This window comes from Ambystoma mexicanum, chromosome 3q (genome assembly GCF_040938575.1).
Source record: "Ambystoma mexicanum isolate Mex_15411 chromosome 3q, UKY_AmexF1_1, whole genome shotgun sequence".
Classification (NCBI taxonomy): domain Eukaryota; kingdom Metazoa; phylum Chordata; class Amphibia; order Caudata; family Ambystomatidae; genus Ambystoma; species Ambystoma mexicanum.
In genome coordinates this window covers 931,509,503-931,527,640 of record NC_090926.1, presented here as the reverse complement: position 1 = coordinate 931,527,640, position 18,138 = coordinate 931,509,503, and the positions used below count along the sequence as shown (strand labels likewise).

The window sequence follows — 18,138 nt, the reverse complement described above, 5'->3', positions numbered from 1 at the left end:
AAACCAGGTTTAACCCTTTTGTTTGTTTTGCCTTTGGCGGGCTGCAGTACTGAAACCCACCTCTGGCTCCAGTATGTCCGGCAGGGCAGGAATCGAGGAAGGTGCCCGAAACTCCCTGTCCTTAGTCTCCGAATGCACAGATTGCTGATTAGCTGGCTGGCTGTCCTTACAGGACAGCCACCCTGCTGTGTGATCACAGCTAGGCTGTGCATGAATGGGAGAAACCTGCATAAAAGGCAAGGTTTCTTGGACTGAGAGAAGGGTCGACCACTGGATGAAACATCCGATGAAGGAAACTGGAAGAGAAGCTTGCTGCACCCTCTTGGACCATTGAACTGCCCGGTGAAGCACTGCTGCAGTTCTGAAGCTCCAACACCAAATCGACTAGAGAAGCCCCGGAGTGGACGACTTCTTCCCTTGGATTGGTGGGACCAACTAACCCCAAGGCGAACTTTGCTGGAGGACCTTACCGAACTGGCTGTACTTCTTTGCTGCTGCTGCTGGAACCGAGTGCCAGGGGTTGAGAAATCCGAAGTCGAGTACAGCATCTTTAAGAGCTCCAGGAAGATCCTGAGGGCCCCCACGAAGCAGGACGACCCAAGTGCGAGTCACCTCACCAGAGTGTTGGACTCCAGAAGCAAGGGAGGCCCATCAAGTGTCCAACAACCGCAGTGGTGCTATTTGCCGGTAGCTGAGACCGCAAAGTGCTTCTGATCTGAAAAGAGCCCGTAGCCACCTCAGACCTTAGAACTGCAGTGCAAGAGTCCTCCAGACGTCGTCCTTCTTGTCCCCAAGACTGAGGCCCAGGAAACCAGGATCTGCAAGACTGCAACCAGAACAGAAGCAAGCTGGATCCTCTTCTTCAAAACTAAGGTACTGTACTGACTAAGTGGTACTTACCTCTTTTGCCTGTAGCTTGCATCCTCTCACTGCAGACGTGCAGTAGCTGCTTTTTACAGAGTTGATTTCAGCTCTGACCCTCACAAGCCTAACAGTTTATGGCCCAACAGTGATTCCTTACAAACTCTCTAAATTGTGTGCAAGACTTTTCTGCCATCTAAAGAAGTACCTCAGCTCCCTAGACATAGTTCAAATTGACATTAGCTCTCCTGGCTCCCTGCAGACTCTTCTGAGCCATTGACTTTGATTCTAACTGTCCCTCAGAGGTGGTGCATATATTTACCTTGTATTGCTGGGAAAGAAGTAATCTAGACTTCATTGGGAGATTGGAAAGTGCTCACATGCTTTGAGAACCTGTTAACCTTTATCCTTCCCTAACCTTTTCTTTTTTCACAAACTCAGAATGAATTAAGTACCAAAAAGTGATATATAAATGTCAATACTGCCTAGTAATTGAAGTCACCCCAAGGTGTAGGAAAAGTATTGTCAGCATCTCTAACAAGTATCTACTTGCTTATTCTAAATCTAAGAAAGTGGTGTGAAGTGTAATTTGATTGTTGCATATTGCCCTTTGTAAAGAAGGCTTATTTAAAACTGACCGTTAAATAAATAAATAGTTATTTTACTAGAAAACCTTAAGGGTAAGTGGTATTTGGATACTTGTATGTGTGGATTTCGATGCTACAGCTCTACAGCTCACATTTACCCCTCTTGAGATAAGTCTGGCTACTCGGTCACTCTACCAACGTGTGCAGTACAGACCTATACCAATAGATGGATTACCTAATACCAAGAGGACAAGACTGGTGTAGTCTCCCCCAGAGTTACTGCATACAATCTTAACTAAAAAGTGGTACGACCAGGATAGCGGGGTGGTGAGTGGGGCGGAGAGCAAAAGATCAGTATGGATCAAGGCATCAAGAGTGTGTCCAGCCGAGTGGGTAGGACCAGAGGGGAGAATGGAGGAGAGCGAGGTGCAGAGGTCACGGAAGAGAGTGGACACCATGATTGAGGAGTCAAAGAGGATGTTAAAGTCACCCAGGAGAAGGAGTTTAGAGGTGGATGAGAGGAGGAGAAATCATCTCATTCTGAGAGGAACAGGGTGACAGAGCCGGGTGTCCTGTAGATAGTGGCAATGGTCAGAGAGGAGGTGGGAGCGATGAACAGCTGGCAAACTAGCCTCTTGAAGGAGGAGAAAAGCTGTTTGGAGCAGATGACCCTTGCCGAAGCCGCCTTCCGCCCCTTTTGAACCTAATTGCCTCCTTGTTAGAGTCCCCTCGATTGTTCATCCAACCGCTGCCCCACCGACCCCCCCCAGCCCCCCACTGCCCCCACTCACCAGCACCATGTACACCTGCACACTTCTCCACTCACCCTCTGAAGGTTTTACAGAACTCGCTGTGCAGGCTGCATTTCAATTGGCATGCAGCACACACGAAATAGCAGTGTGAAAAATCTGTGAACGAAAATCCCTCACTCTTTAAGAATAAAACCCGTACCATTGTAATGCCCAAGCTCCAGATATCAGACTTAACGCTGTATCCCTTCTGGTTTACTTCCGGGTTTATTCTTTCTGGCTGTGAATGAATGAAAAGAGAATAACGTTAGAAAATATTGGTCTGCTGTTCTAAAGCTTCGAGTGCCTTTACGACATCCAAACATGTCCTTTAAAATAGGTCAAAGTGATCTCTTCTGGCAAAAACAGGCCCAGCAGGCCGCCGTTTCCCATTTGCACCGCTCCACTCCCATAGCTGCGACGACAATGTGTGTAAATCTTTTACATAAACCTGGGTCCACACGTAGCTCAAAATATGGTGCTCTGTACCTTAAAAACATCCACTCCCCCTACACCGCCCCCCTCAACACAGAGCACACCAGTGCTATCAAAATACAAACTGTCAACGCAGGAAACAAAACGGCCCAGAAAATGAGAACAATGGGAGGTAAGGAAGAGAAAAAAAACAGGGGCAAAAAGTAAGCGATTGTGCGTCACAACTTACCGCCATGTACGGTTTACATCCGGCATCCATGGTTTTTGCCACCGAGTCAACGAGATACCCGCTAATTCCAAAATCACACATTTTCACCTGGCCCCGGGCATTTATTAACACATTAGAGGGCTTTACATCTGGAATTAGAGTTGTGGAAAGTTAGCAGCACAAAACACCAGAAATACTGCAACACAGAGGTGCTAACAATTATAAGGTGGAATAAAGAAAAGCAATGAAGGCATGTAAAAGATTATAATTTTTTTTTAAAAAAAAGATGGTAGCTATTAATTTATTCTGGGAGAAACAATACTCCAAATACACGGAACAATAAATACATCTGGCTAAAGGGAAACGAGCGCTGAGCTGTGGCAGCCTCTCATACAAAGGTCACATTAATATTTGAATGCCAAACTTCTGCCAACCATTTAGGATATGAAAGGAAAAAATGCTACATGCCATCACGGGAGCGCATGTGGCCTAATTAAGGTTTAGGCAAATTGCCTTTGGAGTTTCAGAAAATAACTTCTTAATAACTTTCATGAAGAATTCAGAAAATAAATAATAGTCAAATATCGAGGCAACTTCCCCTGCATGGAAAATTTCAGAATTCTTCATGGACAGCAACATATATACATATTTTTTTTGTTTTAAACAGCTTTAACTGGGGGAGGAGGTGGAATATTTTTTTTTCAGCCCAAATATCTCAAAATTGACACTTTGATTGCAGATTTTGGCATGCACCTAGATTTTATCATAAATTGGTGCACTGAACAAAAAAATTCAAATTTGAGCTTGGCAAGATAAAGGTACGGTTTTAAGGTTATCTATATATGGGGAAAGCGCAAAATGGCATTCCAATCAAGATCAGCAGAAAGTGGGCTATTGCCACTGTGTTCTAGTGCTATGGCAAGTATTCTACATATCTTAGTTTCCAAATAGTGCTTTATGCCGGATGTGTGGCTTCAAAGCACTATTAATGATGTGCGTCACTGCCACCCACTTAAAGGTACTCATTAAAGCAATTGTGTGAGGCTGAACCTTCAAGAGTGAGCTGCAGATTAGGTACACATCTCTGCAGCAGATCTGCTGAGCTATCTTCTCGCCTTCTTTTGCCCCATTAGCCTGGAATGACCCCTCAGGGCAGCCCAACCCCTGAGAAACTTTCCAAAGAATGGTCCCTGCACTACATACACTGCATGCAGTGTTTTCACCCCCTGAGACGCACCCCACTCACAGCAGACAACCACAGTGATCACAGCCAATATGCCATGGCTGGGGGGCATTAGGACATGTGCCCCCGGGGGCCACCCTAATGCTAGGGCAGTATTTGCAGACAGGGATCTTGATGGAGCCACTTTCCATGGGCTATTGCCAAGGAGTCCAATGCACTGCGGCGTCTGCCGGAGAAGGGGTATACCTTGGTGTTTGCTCCGCGCAGGTCCATTGCAACACCTGCACTGAATCCAGGGAAGCCGAGGCACATTCAAATATTCGATATCCACAGAAGGATGCTGTCTCCCGACTGGGGTCATCTCTGATGTTTGCACTTGGGTTGGTCGCTGCTGGATGGGGCTATCGGGACTACCTGTTGCTCGACTGGACCTTCGCCAATCTGTACCCCTAGACTAGAGCATCTATTGTGAGGCTTTCTAGTGGCCACTGTCCCTACTTTACCTCTGTGAGGGGTCCTGGTTATCTGCACTCTTTATTTCTTGCTGGCTAATTGAACTTTTGTCCTGGCGAGGCCTAAGGTGCCTCGCCAAGGATGTGCATGTGTCGAGTTGTGTCGCAGAGAGACCCTTGGCCCCTCCCCACTGTGAGACCTCCCCCTCCATAGAGAGCAGCATGTACCCTGAGCATTGGCCATTGTGACACTCTGCCGGGTCTGAAGTACATGTCTGCTTGGTTGGAGATTTCCCTGATGTGTAGTTTGGGGTACATGCTGCTCCCCCGGGGATGGCTCCAGTGCCGTACACTTGCATCAGCCCATGTTTGCCGGGTGTGTGTCTGTGTCAGAAAATGGCAGACAGAAGGCTCTGTTCTCCCTGGGATCACCTGTTGTTGACAGGCAGCCATGATGGCCAGCCCTGCTTAGATATAATAGCAGACACCGTTTTGAGACTTATATGGCGATTTCCTGAATGAAGCGCATACAGGCACGGTTCAGGATCTGACCAGATAATAGTGGAATGGTTGGGTGTCTGGTGTTTTGAGCGGAAAACACATCCCATCCCAAAAGGCTCAGGAACAAAAGCAGCCAAAAAGATTGGATCGATGTCAAAAGCTGAATGGATGCAACACCTGCCACTGGAGACTGAGTTTTGCTCCCACAACCAAGTACTTCACTCTAGAAAAGGCCTACTGTATTGTATTGTACTTGTCATTTGTATAGTGCCAATGTTACCATTATTATAGTCTCCATACACGGTTAGTGGGAACGTACTCAGCAGACCGTAGTCCTAAGTGTTGGAGGTCATGGAGCACGATTAGGAAGCATGTACGCATTTGGCCAAAAAAAAGGCTTTGCAGGGCTGGCCAGGCTGCGGTAGAGAAGCGACCCATGCGGACGGACATGTGGATGGGTGCTGAGACTCGCTATGTGTTCATCGTGCCCAGATGTATCGTAGGTCTACGCGCCATTCTACGGTCAGAGGTGGTGAGGCGTAGTGTAAGTTATGCAGAGAGTTTATGTGAAGAGCACAACCACATTTTGTTGTAGTCTGCCCTGTATCCTGAAGTGTGTGGCAAGCCATGCCTGCTGCCTGTGGAGTGCTATATTATAGGTACCTTGCTGCCATTAATGGCGCTTTGTTGTTAGGGCACCTGCGCAGAGATTCAACAGTACATGGAGAAACACCTACATTTCGGATACTCTTGAAGTACTGCACCTCTCGGTCCATCTCGTCCATCTCCGGAGAGTTAACATCCTTATCTTCTGCTGGGGTGCGTCCTTGAAGACAGAAGAGAAAGACATCAAGGCCAAGGACCGGGCAGCAGCTCTGCTGGTGTGCAGACATGTCCAAAACCCTTTCCAAGAGAAAGCTCTACTGTGAAGTTGCGACTTCCACTTCTGGACTCCAAAAAGGACACTGTGCCTGTGTCATGTTTCCTGGGCCACTGGGGACAAAAGTGTCGGACTACTTTCTCCCCTTCCTGCCCTCTGATAAGCCTGCTGTGTTTTTCTCTGGGTGGGAAAAGCAGAGACTGAGGTGTGGACTCGGAGGCATGGAAGAAGGGTAAGCAGACGGCCATCGGGTCTGGGTTCCTGCAACAGAAGCAAAGGCAAAGACCAAGAAAGGAACATTGGTGCCTCGAGAAGGCCATGGGATCTCCAATGCACTTTCCTCCTGGCGTCCTACGGCTCTCCTCTTCCAAGTACGTTGTTCCTGTTTCTGGAGGTATCCCTGGAGCTTCTAGAACCACCAGATGCCAGACAATTATGAAACGCCGCCTCAAGTAGCCAGAACATGTTGCCAGGAATTCACTTCAGGAGAACCACAGGCCAATAGGATAACACTGGGCCTTTGTTTTGTGTGCAGGTCTGCGTTAGGGAGAATTCTCTGTTTAGGCTGAATTTCCTAACCTAGTGAGTCCCCCAGCAGCTTTGCTGGATGTCTGGAGTTTGTTTTTTCCATCCTGCCAAGAGTGAGACTCTTTTTCTCCCACTCTTGGACATGAATGTGTGTAATTCCTTTGGAAATCAATGTGTTCTATAGGCTATGGGGTCTTTTACTCCATAGGGTCTCATATGTTTTTCTATGTGTGTTACACCGCACCCTACGTGCCGTAACACTGGGGCGTCCTAGCGGACCTCCACCATAGACTCCATACCCGGGGACTGACTACTGTCTCCCCGGGCATGTAAAGTCACCATTGGCTTTACTAGACCTAAATTTACTAACAGGACTAGTACAAACCATCTTATTGTGGACGTACTAGTAGGGGTAATTCAATTACTCCTGGATCTGTTACTCGAGGGGGCACTGTCCCGTCCCCCCTCGTCGAGTTTTGGCTGGTGGCAGTGGAAACTACTTGTTATGTTCGACCCCGAACATAACCCTATGGGATTCGTCCCATTGTTAGAGATTGATACTTTTCCTTATTAATTTCTAACGTACCACCGGTCTACTTATCTTAAATAAGTTTATCGGATGGTATTTTCTGCCAGAACTCGGTTTTTAAAATGGTGTCTGTGTTCGTCTCTGTGACTCCTAAACCAAAGGTTGAGCCCTTTGTTCCACTTTTGGCGGGCCTCTGTACAGAGACCCTCCAAAGTGGAGCCATTCTGTCTGGGTTACCGCAGGGGTGTGGGAGGGGGTTTAGGCACCCTGGACCGAGTTGCCTTGCCAACTCCGGTCGCACTCTGGTGTGATTGGCCCAAGTGGTGAGCCTCCCCGCTCACCACTTAGCACGTGTTGATTGACAGCTAGGCTGAATGAATGAGGGTTTTCTGCATAAAAGCAGGGATTTTTGGGACTGGATCTTCAGAAGTCGCCACAGGACCTAAGAATCCGACGAGGGTAACGCTGAGCCGACCTGCACGACGACACCTCCGGTGGAGCCCTGCGGAACCGACTCACCACTTCCCGATGACAGAGGAGATCTCCCTGCCGGAGAGTCTCTTCCCCTGACTGGTGGGAACAACCAGTCCCCTTTGCTTTTTCTTCGCCTCAGGACGCAGTGGTCGAATTGCCCGTGCAGAGCACCTCGGCAACCGGATAGCCACTACCCCTGTACCGCGACCAAAAGGTGGTGCCTTGTGACAGAGCACTCCGCGGCTGGTCTCTTCCCTGGTGGTGCACCGGACTTCACTTTTCTTCGACGACGAGATCATCTCTACTCTTGGCAAAGACCCGACGTGCATCCACCACCAGGAACAACTGCCCCCGCCGGAGCTGTCTCTCCACAAACAAGGTACCGTGTCCGCCTGGCTTCCCGTTCTGCCGGATCGAGTGAGGTGTCTTAATCCTCGCCTTTCCTTTGGGTCGCCTCCAAGCTTTCTCTAGCGTGTTGTTCTGAATTCGTTCAATCGGCCGATAACAATTTGCTACAAAGACTCGAACGCATTTCCACTAAGAGACTTTTTGGGACATACCGCCTTGCCTCTCTCCGAGTGGGCCTGGCCTCTGAACTTTATGATCTATTGTGGTTCTTGCCTTCTTGCCTTGCATTTTTCCAGTGAAGTATTGAACTGTGTTGATTTCATAACCTGCTTATTTTCTTTCTCTCCCATCCTAACTAATATTAGAGTGCCATCTAGGTTGAGACATACACCTCTGTCTGCAAATAAGTGATGCTGGTAGAACCTAGCCTTGTCGAAATATTGTTAGAGGGATTGATAGTTTCTTCTTCGTAGAGTAATTGTGATTGAAGTGTTTGCCGTGATAGTGCCAAAGTGTTTTCCATAGATGTTCCGTTATAAATAAATACCTTAATATCTTTACACTGAGTCTCGTTGCGTGTTTGCTTGTCTTACTGTGAAGAATTGCCCTATATTGTATACTCCACATACTGCTTAACTCTTCTTGAGGGAAGTCTGACTGCTCAGCCACAGCTACCAAGTGAATCTGTGTGGTACAGACTGCTACCAAGTGGGTTTACTGCCTAACACCTGTAGTCCTAAATCTTTTGCAGTGGTCCCAGAGAGAACTGCACAGGTTTCCGCCTAACAGTCTGAAGACTGTCTGGTCGCCATTGGAAATGCACGAAACGCCAACAGAAGCTGCCATAACATTGTCCCCCAGGAAAAGGCCCTATAGAAAAATAATGGCCCTACCTATAAAACAGGACAGGAACAAGCCTTGCCAAGTAGCGCCTGGAGACTGCCCCTGGGTGGTAGCGATGCACGGTATAAATCAACACAAAAAGTGCCAAAAGCAGGCATTTACTAATAATTAGACTAAAGTTGCAGGACGTCTTGGGGCAACCCGCTGGGTTAAGGAAAGGCCTTTACTTCTTCAAAAGAGACTTATTTAAAGAGACCTCCTTGCCTGCAATGCGCCAGTAAAGTTGAATGTTACATACATGCTGGCCACAAAATAACCTACTTTCGGCTCATAAATGTGCGTCAATGCCTTTTAAGCATCATGATTTGTTAACTATATTTGGTTTTTCCCCAATGCCTTTGCCAAGTGGCGTGCCTTGGCTGCTAACCCGCCGCTACCAAAGGTGAGCTACTGGCATTTGCAGGAATCCAAAGCTTAGCTAGGCCAGGGGAGTGAATTGGGGCTTCAATACGAGTCCCAAGACAGCCTTCCTGACATGCACTCAACATAATAGCTACGGCCAAAAGGTTTCCATGGCGATATTTGCTATGATACTGCAATTGGCCACTGAGGTCTCGACTGTCTGTAACCTCACTAGCCTGCCCAAACCACTACTTTTCACCATGTACTAGGAACATCAACTAAGCGATCACACACTGCAACTGAACACACAAAGCACACACTAAAAGCATCACAACCAGCTTAAATAACAGAGTATAAAGCCCACGTATTCTTGAACTAGTGTCACACGGGAACTCCCTGAGATACCTTCATGATCCCCCAATTATAAAGTTACCAGCACACAGGGGGCATTTCTACATGATGTTTGAGGAGGGGTTGCTTGCTCAGAGCAGAAAACAGCCTGGTGAACCCATGGGGTGCCTGCATTATAATGGAGACAAGCTAGCTCACGCTTTTGTGTAGCCAAGGTGAGTGAAAACCTAAGATTTTGTTGTTGGCGTATGAGGGCCCATTCAAGTGAATGTGTGTGCAGGAGGCTTGGCAGGCAGGGGAGTCAGCTGTTTACAGGTCTGGTAGCACCTGCCAAAAGCTGAGAGTGTACCGCTATGAGACAAATACAGCCGGGGGTTAATAGCAGCCAATTACCATGAGATACCCAACTAGCAGGGAGCTGAAACACTAAATGCCCACTGATGATCACCTTGTTGCCTTAACAGCGGTTACTCCACATCAGCCCCTTCCTGGCAAAGAACAATGCATGGCTTTTCAGCGAGCATTTAGTGTTTCAGTTCCCTGGCAGGCTAGTGATAATCAGTGGCTATTGACACCCAGGGATTTGTCTTTGCATTAAATGTGCTCTTTGCGGGGGCGTGGCCTGGAGCGCCAACGATGTGGCTGCTCCTCTGAGGCCCGCCGTGCGAAGCCCGCCGTTTCTGGGCCCCTAATGCGGCCCCGCGCCTCGATACCGGAGCCCAGCTGATCCCAAGGACGTCGGAGGACCTGGGGCCCATGCAGGCCGAAGCGGGGATCGTGACGCCGGACGGGGACGAAGTAATCCACCCCGGATCCCCGAGCCGTCCTCAGCGACGACTCCCCAAGATGGCGGCCGTGCTCGTCTCTCGGCCCGGGAGGGCGGGGAGGGCTTCCTGAGGCCGCATCCGGACGCGGCTTAGCTCTTCGGGCGCCCGGGGTGCGGCGGAGCGACATCGGCCCCCCCGGACTTCTCCTCCGGTGGCCTCCCCTCGCGCAGCTCCGCCGCCCGCACCACCGCTCCAGGCCTGCACACGATGGCCTGACGAAGAACGGCACGGACGGTGCCCATCAGGTAGGGGTTGCTGGGGGTGTGGATCCGGGTGGGGGGCTGGTCCCCCGCCCCTCCGAGGCCGCACAGGAGGGGCCCTCCGGACGTGCCATCTCCACCCCCCCCCCTCCCCAGCGGGCTCCTGCCTCCACTTCTCGCTGCCCAAGACCCAGAGATCCAGACCCCCTACGCCGCACTCCTGGGGCGCCCCGGCCCATACATCATCTGGGGCCTCCGCTCGGGCCCGGGACCTGGGGGTCCCCTCCTACTACCATCCCCTCCAGGGGATCCAAGCCTGGGTCCACGGAGGAGGGGGGGTCCTAGCCAGGCCACGCTGAGGGACCCACAGCTGCAGGCCCCGAGGAAGGCCTGACCAACGCCGCCCACCTGGAGCCCCGGGCCTAGCCGCACTTTCAGCCCGGGCTACCCCTGACTCCGGAGGGGTAGCCCCCTTTAGCTCCAGAAGCGACCCGACTGCATATTTCCTGGGGCGCCCCGGCCCACTGCATTACCCGCTCTGTTCTCTCTGGCCCAGTCCCAAGTGGGCACACGTCAATCTATCTGCCCACCGGAACCTTCGCCCCACACATCTGCCTACCATCAAGATTTGGAGAGCTTACCCCCTTGTCTGAAGCTACTGTGCACCGTCCAAGCTTGGAACCAGCATTCCCCCCCGCAATCAAGAGCCTTGACACCCATCCACAGGGCGGACCTTCCAAACCATCTCCCCACCCACGATCTCGCCAACATGTCGAGACAGTCGAAGGCTATTAAAAACGTGGATATTGCTACCATGCTCACCGCTCCTGACAAGGGAAAGAAACCGGACTCAGTTGCCCCCACCCCAATGATCTCCCAGGAGGAGGGTGACACCCCAGCTACCAGAGGTGACCTACTGGCGTTTATGGCAGACATCAAAGCCGAATTTCGGTCCTGCATGTCGGAACTCACCTCCAAATTGGAACAAACGGACCACAGGGTGACCGAAGTGGAGCAGAGACTGAGTGAGATCGAGGATCGCTCCCAAGATCAAACGGCTGCCATGGGGGATATTCAGCAAACAGTAAGAGCCCTCCAAGACAGGTGCGAAATCCTCGAATACAAACAAGAGGACCTGGAAAACAGAGCTCGTCGGAATAACCTCCGAATCCGGGGAGTTCCGTCCTCAGTCCCCGATCAAAATCTTGCAGGCTACATAGGAGACCTCTTCCAAACCCTCCTCCCACAACTAGATAAATCCCAACTGCTGCTGGATCGGACTCACAGACTGCGTCCGCGTCGGGGAGTAGACTCCGACCAGTCCCCGGATGTCATCACGAGAGTTCACTATTTCTCCACAAAAGAAGCTATCTCCGCTATCAGTCGGTCCGGAGATGAACTCTCTTTTCAAGGTCACCCTCTTCAGATTTATCAGGATCTCTCCCTCTCAACCCTTCAGAAAAGAAGGGCTCTTCGACCCTTAACCCTCTTCCTCCAGGAGCGTAAAGTCAAATACAGATGGCTCTTCCCCACAGCATTGCAGTTTTCTTATAATGGCTCCCTCCGGAGAATATCCCACTTAGAAGATGCCGCTAAAATCATGCAGACATCCTCCTCCCCAGAAGGAACTACCTCCCCAGACTTGGAAGCCTCGGGGAGTCCTACGTCAGCCCTCCCTCCCCAACCCGGGCGCCCTCCATGGTCCAAGACCTCCCGAAGCAGGAGAAGATAGCCCGAGTCCGGGCGGCCCTGGGTGCCCTCCGCTCCTCCGGCGTCCCGGACGCCCAACGCCCTCCCAGCTAAATTCAGAAACAATAACTCCGGCCCAACAATCTTACGCCCGCCCAGCGCGGCGGGCTTCCTTCACGGCCTATGCCCCCCTCCAAGGTCCGCTCCATCTTAGAGTCCTTGGATGCAAACGTTACTTTACCAGATACGATCGGCCCTGTTGGCCTGGGGTGGGGTTACACCCACAATGTTTCCCACCCCGTTAGTTGAAAAGTTGGCCTCCCGTTGGGGGCCCCGGTTAAAACTGCAAGTGCGGTACAGATCACCTCTACACCTTCTACACGATGGCAGCTAATGTACAACCTGGAGTCCCCCCCCCCGTCCCCCAGGCGGGGAACCTCTGGCTCCCCGATCCCGGAACACCAGACGCTGAGATGCCTCTCCTGGAATGTTAACGGACTCAACTCTCCCCCTAAGCGCAAATCGATTCTCCAAAAGCTACAAGATGAGGAGGCCGGTGTGGTGTTCCTTCAAGAGACTCATCTCCTCCCGGCAGACTTTGGCCGGCTCCGATCTAGCTTGTATCCACGCCAGTTCTTCGCCTCGGGGAACTCAAAAAAGGGGGGCACAGCAATTATGTTTCGGAAAGACCTCCGCCCCCAGATCTTGGATTCCATGATGTGCCCGGAGGGCCGCTTCGTGGCCATCAAGTGCCTCCTGCTGGGGGACCTCTACACCTTGGTATCGACATATGCACCCAACTCGGGACAGGCAACTTTCTATGATTCCCTGGGCTCCTCCCTCTCAACCTTTGCGGAAGGTCAGACAATAATCGGAGGGGACTTCAACGGGGTTCCAGACCCCACTAAAGACAAATCCAACCCCCCTGCTCTTGGCGAGTTCGGTCAGGCCCTCAGTCTGCTGCGGCTCTTCAGAACCCTGGAGGTGGTGGATACATGGCGGGTGCTTCACCCTACCGAGAAAGACTACTCTTTCTTCTCGGGCGTTCACCGAACTTTTTCCAGAATTGACCTCATTCTAGCCTCCCCCCAAACTCTCGCCTTCGCTGATGAAGTGTCTATAGGCCAGCGAATTCTATCAGACCATGCTCCGATAATAATGGAACTAAACATTCAGAACACCCACGCTAAGGCGACACGCAGATGGGCGCTCTATGACCCAATCCTCAACGATATGTCAATTAGAGACAATATAGCCACCACCATCAAGAACTTCTTTGAGGAGAACTCAGCCGCGGACACTTCCCTAGCCAATAACTGGGACGCAATGAAAGCTGTAGTTAGGGGATCCCTGATAGCCCAAGGCGTAGCATACCATCGAAACCGGAAACAAGTCCGCCTATCCCTGGAGGAGGACTTGCGAGCAGCTGAGGAAGCCCAGAAAAAGAGTGGCTGGTCTCCTAGAACACAGAGAGCGCTCCGCTCGGCCAGGAAGAAACTGGAGGCCCACTATGCAGAACACACTGCGCAACTCTTGGCGAAGACCAAACAATTTTACTATGCCAAAAGCAACAAGGCCAACAAGTTGCTGGTGGCCAAGCTAGCTAAAACGAGACGGACCAACACAATTTTAGGGCTCCGAGACCCACAGGGGGTGATACACCACTCCGAACAGACGAAACTACAACTAGCTTCGGACCACTTAACCCAGGTCATGACAGCACCCCCCCCGAGATCGGTCAAGGCAGGAGGCATACCTGCGGAACGCAGCCCTGACACGTCTCCCAGAATCCACACGAGAGCAGTTGGAAGCCCCGATAACAGATGAAGAAGTTGACGAAGCTATCAAGGCCCTCAAACCGCGGGCCCCGGGCCCAGACGGATACTCCCCGAGGCTCTATAAGATATTTAAGCTCCAGCTTATCCCCCACATGGTGGCCCTCTTCAACTCTTTCCAGGTCTCGGGATCTGTGACCCCCACAATGCAAGAGTCGGTGACGGTCCTGCTGCCTAAGCCGGGGAAAGACCCGAGAGATCCGGCGTCATACAGACCCATCGCCCTACTGAATATCGACGCCAACCTGTACTCGAAGATTCTGGCTAACCGCCTGGCACTTATCCTACCGGAAATAATCCACCCCGACCAAACAGGCTTCATTCTTCACCGAGCAGCAGGGGACAACATCCGGCGGACTCTGAACCTAGTGAACATCGCCCACCGCAACTCCCAAGGCCTTGCCCTAATGGCCCTGGACGCAACCAAAGCCTTTGACAGAGTCGATTGGTCCTATCTGGAATGCACCCTGGAAGCATTTGGGTTCGGCCCCATAGCCCGGGCCATGATCCTGGCGAACTACAAGCAGCCCAAAACCATCCTCCGGATCAATGGCGCCCATTCAGCCCCGATACCTCTGTCTTGTGGGACAAGGCAGGGCTGCCCGCTGTCACCCCTACTCTTCGCCCTCACAATGGAGCCCTTCGCCCAGAAGATCAGGCGGAATGAATCTATTAAGGGACTTCAGGTGGGCTCGTCCCACCACAAAATCGCCCTCTACGCGGACGATGTACTATTGACACTCACGGAAGCCAGTACCTCAGCGAAGCACGCCCTGGCCGAAATAAAGGAATTGGGGGAGGTCACCGGCTTTACTGTCAACTTCGCCAAATCAGTGGCCCTAGGAATCGGCCTCCGCCCAGAGGAAAAAGAGGCGTTGACGGGTCTGTGCCCGATTGAATGGCGGGACCACTCGATCCCTTATCTAGGAGTTCTCATCCCAGCGAACCCAAAGGAGACCTATCAGGCCAACTTTCCCAAACTGATCAAGGAGCTGGAGGGGGACCTGAAGCGATGGACCACGCAAGAGATCTCACTAATGGGCCGGATCACAGCCGTCAAAATGAACCTGCTCCCTAGGTTCCTCTATGCCTGCTCATCCCTATCGGTGCCCTTCCCGGCCCGGACCCTCCAAGAATTACAGAGGAAGATATCGAAATTCATATGGAAAGGCAAAAGGGCCAGGATCCCCCACAAGACCCTGACTGGTAACGCCAGGCTGGGAGGCCTAGGGGTTCCGGACCTGCAGGCCTATAGGACAGCGGCGCAACTATCACACCTACACGCCTGGCAGTCGAGCACGGCCCGCCCCAGATGGGTGGAACTGGAGCAAGCCCAGCTTCCGCTCCCCCTCCGGTTCCTCCCTCACATCCAACCCTCTCTCAGGGCGCGCTGGAAGGACATCCTACTGACAACAAAGCAGACCCTGAGCTCCTGGGACTGGGCTCTAAAGCAGAAGGGAATCCCGAGGGGCCGGGGCCCCCTTTCGCCGATCTTTCACAATCCCGACTTCTCCCCGGGATCTCTCCCCCGCAACTTTCAGAATTGGATAGACGGGGGCCTTGAAACCCTGGGGCAGATGTACTCCGAAAACAGACCCCGGACCTTCGAACAGTGCAAGGAAACTTTTCGGCTTCAAGAGAGGGACAGATTCACATACTGCCAGCTCCGCCACTGGTGTTCACACCCCCAGACCCTCCAGGCGGCAACTCGCCCCCCGACCCCACTGGAGCTAACCCTCGTGGACCTGCCGGCTAGAGGAAGAACTTCAGCCATATATAGACGCTTCTCGAGGGACTTTCTGGCGGCAAAAACTCGATCCATGGCTCAGTGGGAGGCAGACCTAGGCCATCCGATTGATGACCAAACTTGGGTAGACATATGGTCCCGCACCCACTCCTCCTCCACCTGCGTCACCAACAAAGAATGCGCATATAAACTCACCCTGCGCTGGTATTACCCCCCTCTAAGACTCCACCACATGAATCCACAAGTGGACCCGGCCTGCTGGAGAGGCTGCAATCAACCAGGCTCTTACTTTCACATGTGGTGGACGTGCCCCAAGATCCGGCAATTCTGGACCAGGTGTCTCTCGACCATTGAACAAATCACCGGCTCCGCCCTCCCGATGGACCCTGGAACAATTCTACTGGGGATCCCGATTCCCGGAATCTACCCCCGCTCCGGCAATAGGGCTAAGCTCCTTACACAATGCCTCTTGGCGGGCAAGACAGTTCTGGCCCGTTTCTGGAAGTCACAAGACGGCCCCTGCCTTGCCCACTGGTGGGGAAAATTATGGGACATTTTAATAGCGGAAAAGGTCACCGCAGCGAGAGCAGGGACTCTGTACCGCTTCCAGAACGTATGGGCCCCAGTGCTGGACTATGATCAGCGATTTCCCGCAATGACTTTCAAACCAATCAACGCCCGTTGGGCCCTGAGGGACCAGGAGAGTACGCACCAGGCGGGGGTGATAGACTGAATCTCTGGCCCGGGAAAACCGGAATGATGAGGGGAAAAGGGACACAAAGCCTAAATCTTGTTTTTGCTATGTTATACTGCCATCCGATACTGTTTGTAACCTATACTGCCTTGCTATAAATAAACATATTTTTAAAAAAAAAAAAATGTGCTCTTTGCGGCGCTCGCATTACACACTTCATTTGCTGGAGAGCCTCAGGTGTTAGAAATGCTCCAGCAAATGAAGCTTGTCGCGCGAGCACTGCAAAGCACACACTCAAAGCCCCAGAACGAAAATAATATAGAATCTATTGCCTGGCATCATAGAAGCAGTTGCTGGGGGGGCGGGGGCTCTGAGGCTCAAGGCCCCTGGTATATTAAAAAAGTTGAAAGGCCCGGACGCCATCCCTGTCCGCACACAGAGCCTGGTTAATTCTGATCTGCATCCAACAAGGCAACACTAAAGCAATCTTGTATGGTTCCCTCTGTCCCTACAAACCAAACCCCAACCCGCTTTTCTTGCAGAACCGATAGCGCCAAGAGACCGTGGAAAAGGGGCTCGTAGTGTAAAACCGAAAGCATAAAATAGGTTTATAGAGCTCTAAAAAAATAAGATACAACGTTTAAGGCAAAGCATTGTACTTAATTTAAAGCAAAAATAAATAAAAGATCGTATAAACAAGGCGGGTGTTTTAAAATTGTGATTCCGTGGAGAGATGGTTTAAATACGTCTGTTAGTTTCCCTACCAAGAAATGCGTGTATCGCACTAGTGCAGCGTCATTACAGACTATTATTTCATTCACAATGCTGCCATCTGGTGGCCTTATAAAATAATGATAATGCAGAGCTACGATTGTTCACACTATAAAATAACTCCTCCGCACTCCCCATTCACCGGAGTAAGGTTGACAAACATTACCTTCCGTCCTGTTTATAGGGAAAAGTGTTTTTGTATTGAGCACGAAGCAGTGCTTTTGAATAATTTCATGATTGCGAGAGTGATCTTCTGCAAAAATATGGCGTGTCTGAGTCACGAAGGAACAAATAATGGAATCGTCTTAACAGCTGTGAAAACAGGTATATTGTACTACCCTTGGTGTCCTGACAAAGCATGAATTCATGGCAAGACCTGGCATCTGATTCGAGAACATGGCATTTGATGTTACTACCTCCTATGTTAAGTGAGCATACGGCATTTAATGTGAATGCCTGGCATGGGAGCATCTAGGAATTTGGTGAAAATACCTAGTGGTACATTATATACATACCTGGTGATTCATGGCGCAACTGGGATATGATGCGGGTACCTACACCTGTGGTGGGACTGTATATGATATGATGTGTAAATATATTTGCGGGAAATACCCAGCACGTGACCGGAGTAAATTGTTTTTTTTTAATGGGTTTATTTGGTTTAAACAACATCAACATTTTTCATGACCTCCCATCACTCTTATTATGCACACTAATTCTTCAGCAGTTTTCATTTACACACAAAAATGGATCTATAACTAATCTGTTCTTTTTCTACTCCCAGTGCTTTAAGTGGGCCGGGCCCCGGCAGTCTCCAAAAAGTGGGGCTCAGATAGGGCCCCCTGGTCCCACCACAACATTGGCGGGACACATTATGGCATTGCGGGCGTAGCCGTGTCTGGAGATGCGTCTGCCATTAAGTCAGTCAAGATGAGAGAAGTGCCGACCAGCCACAACGACGCTGTGGCTGGCTGGCACTTCTGTCAGTCACTGTAAATTCCTCTG

At 51.0% G+C, this 18,138-nt stretch overlaps 1 protein-coding gene across 1 annotated transcript in view; it reads right to left on the bottom strand.

Annotated features, from left to right (window-relative positions):
* Positions 1-18,138, bottom strand: part of MAP2K6 (mitogen-activated protein kinase kinase 6) — a 563,107-nt gene that overhangs the window by 142,544 nt on the left and 402,425 nt on the right. The window contains exons 8-9 of the mRNA XM_069655081.1: positions 2,901-3,028; positions 2,400-2,477 (exon numbers count right to left, since the gene is read on the bottom strand). Coding sequence (XP_069511182.1) covers positions 2,400-2,477; positions 2,901-3,028 — 206 coding nt within the window. The remainder of the gene's footprint in view (positions 1-2,399; positions 2,478-2,900; positions 3,029-18,138) is intronic.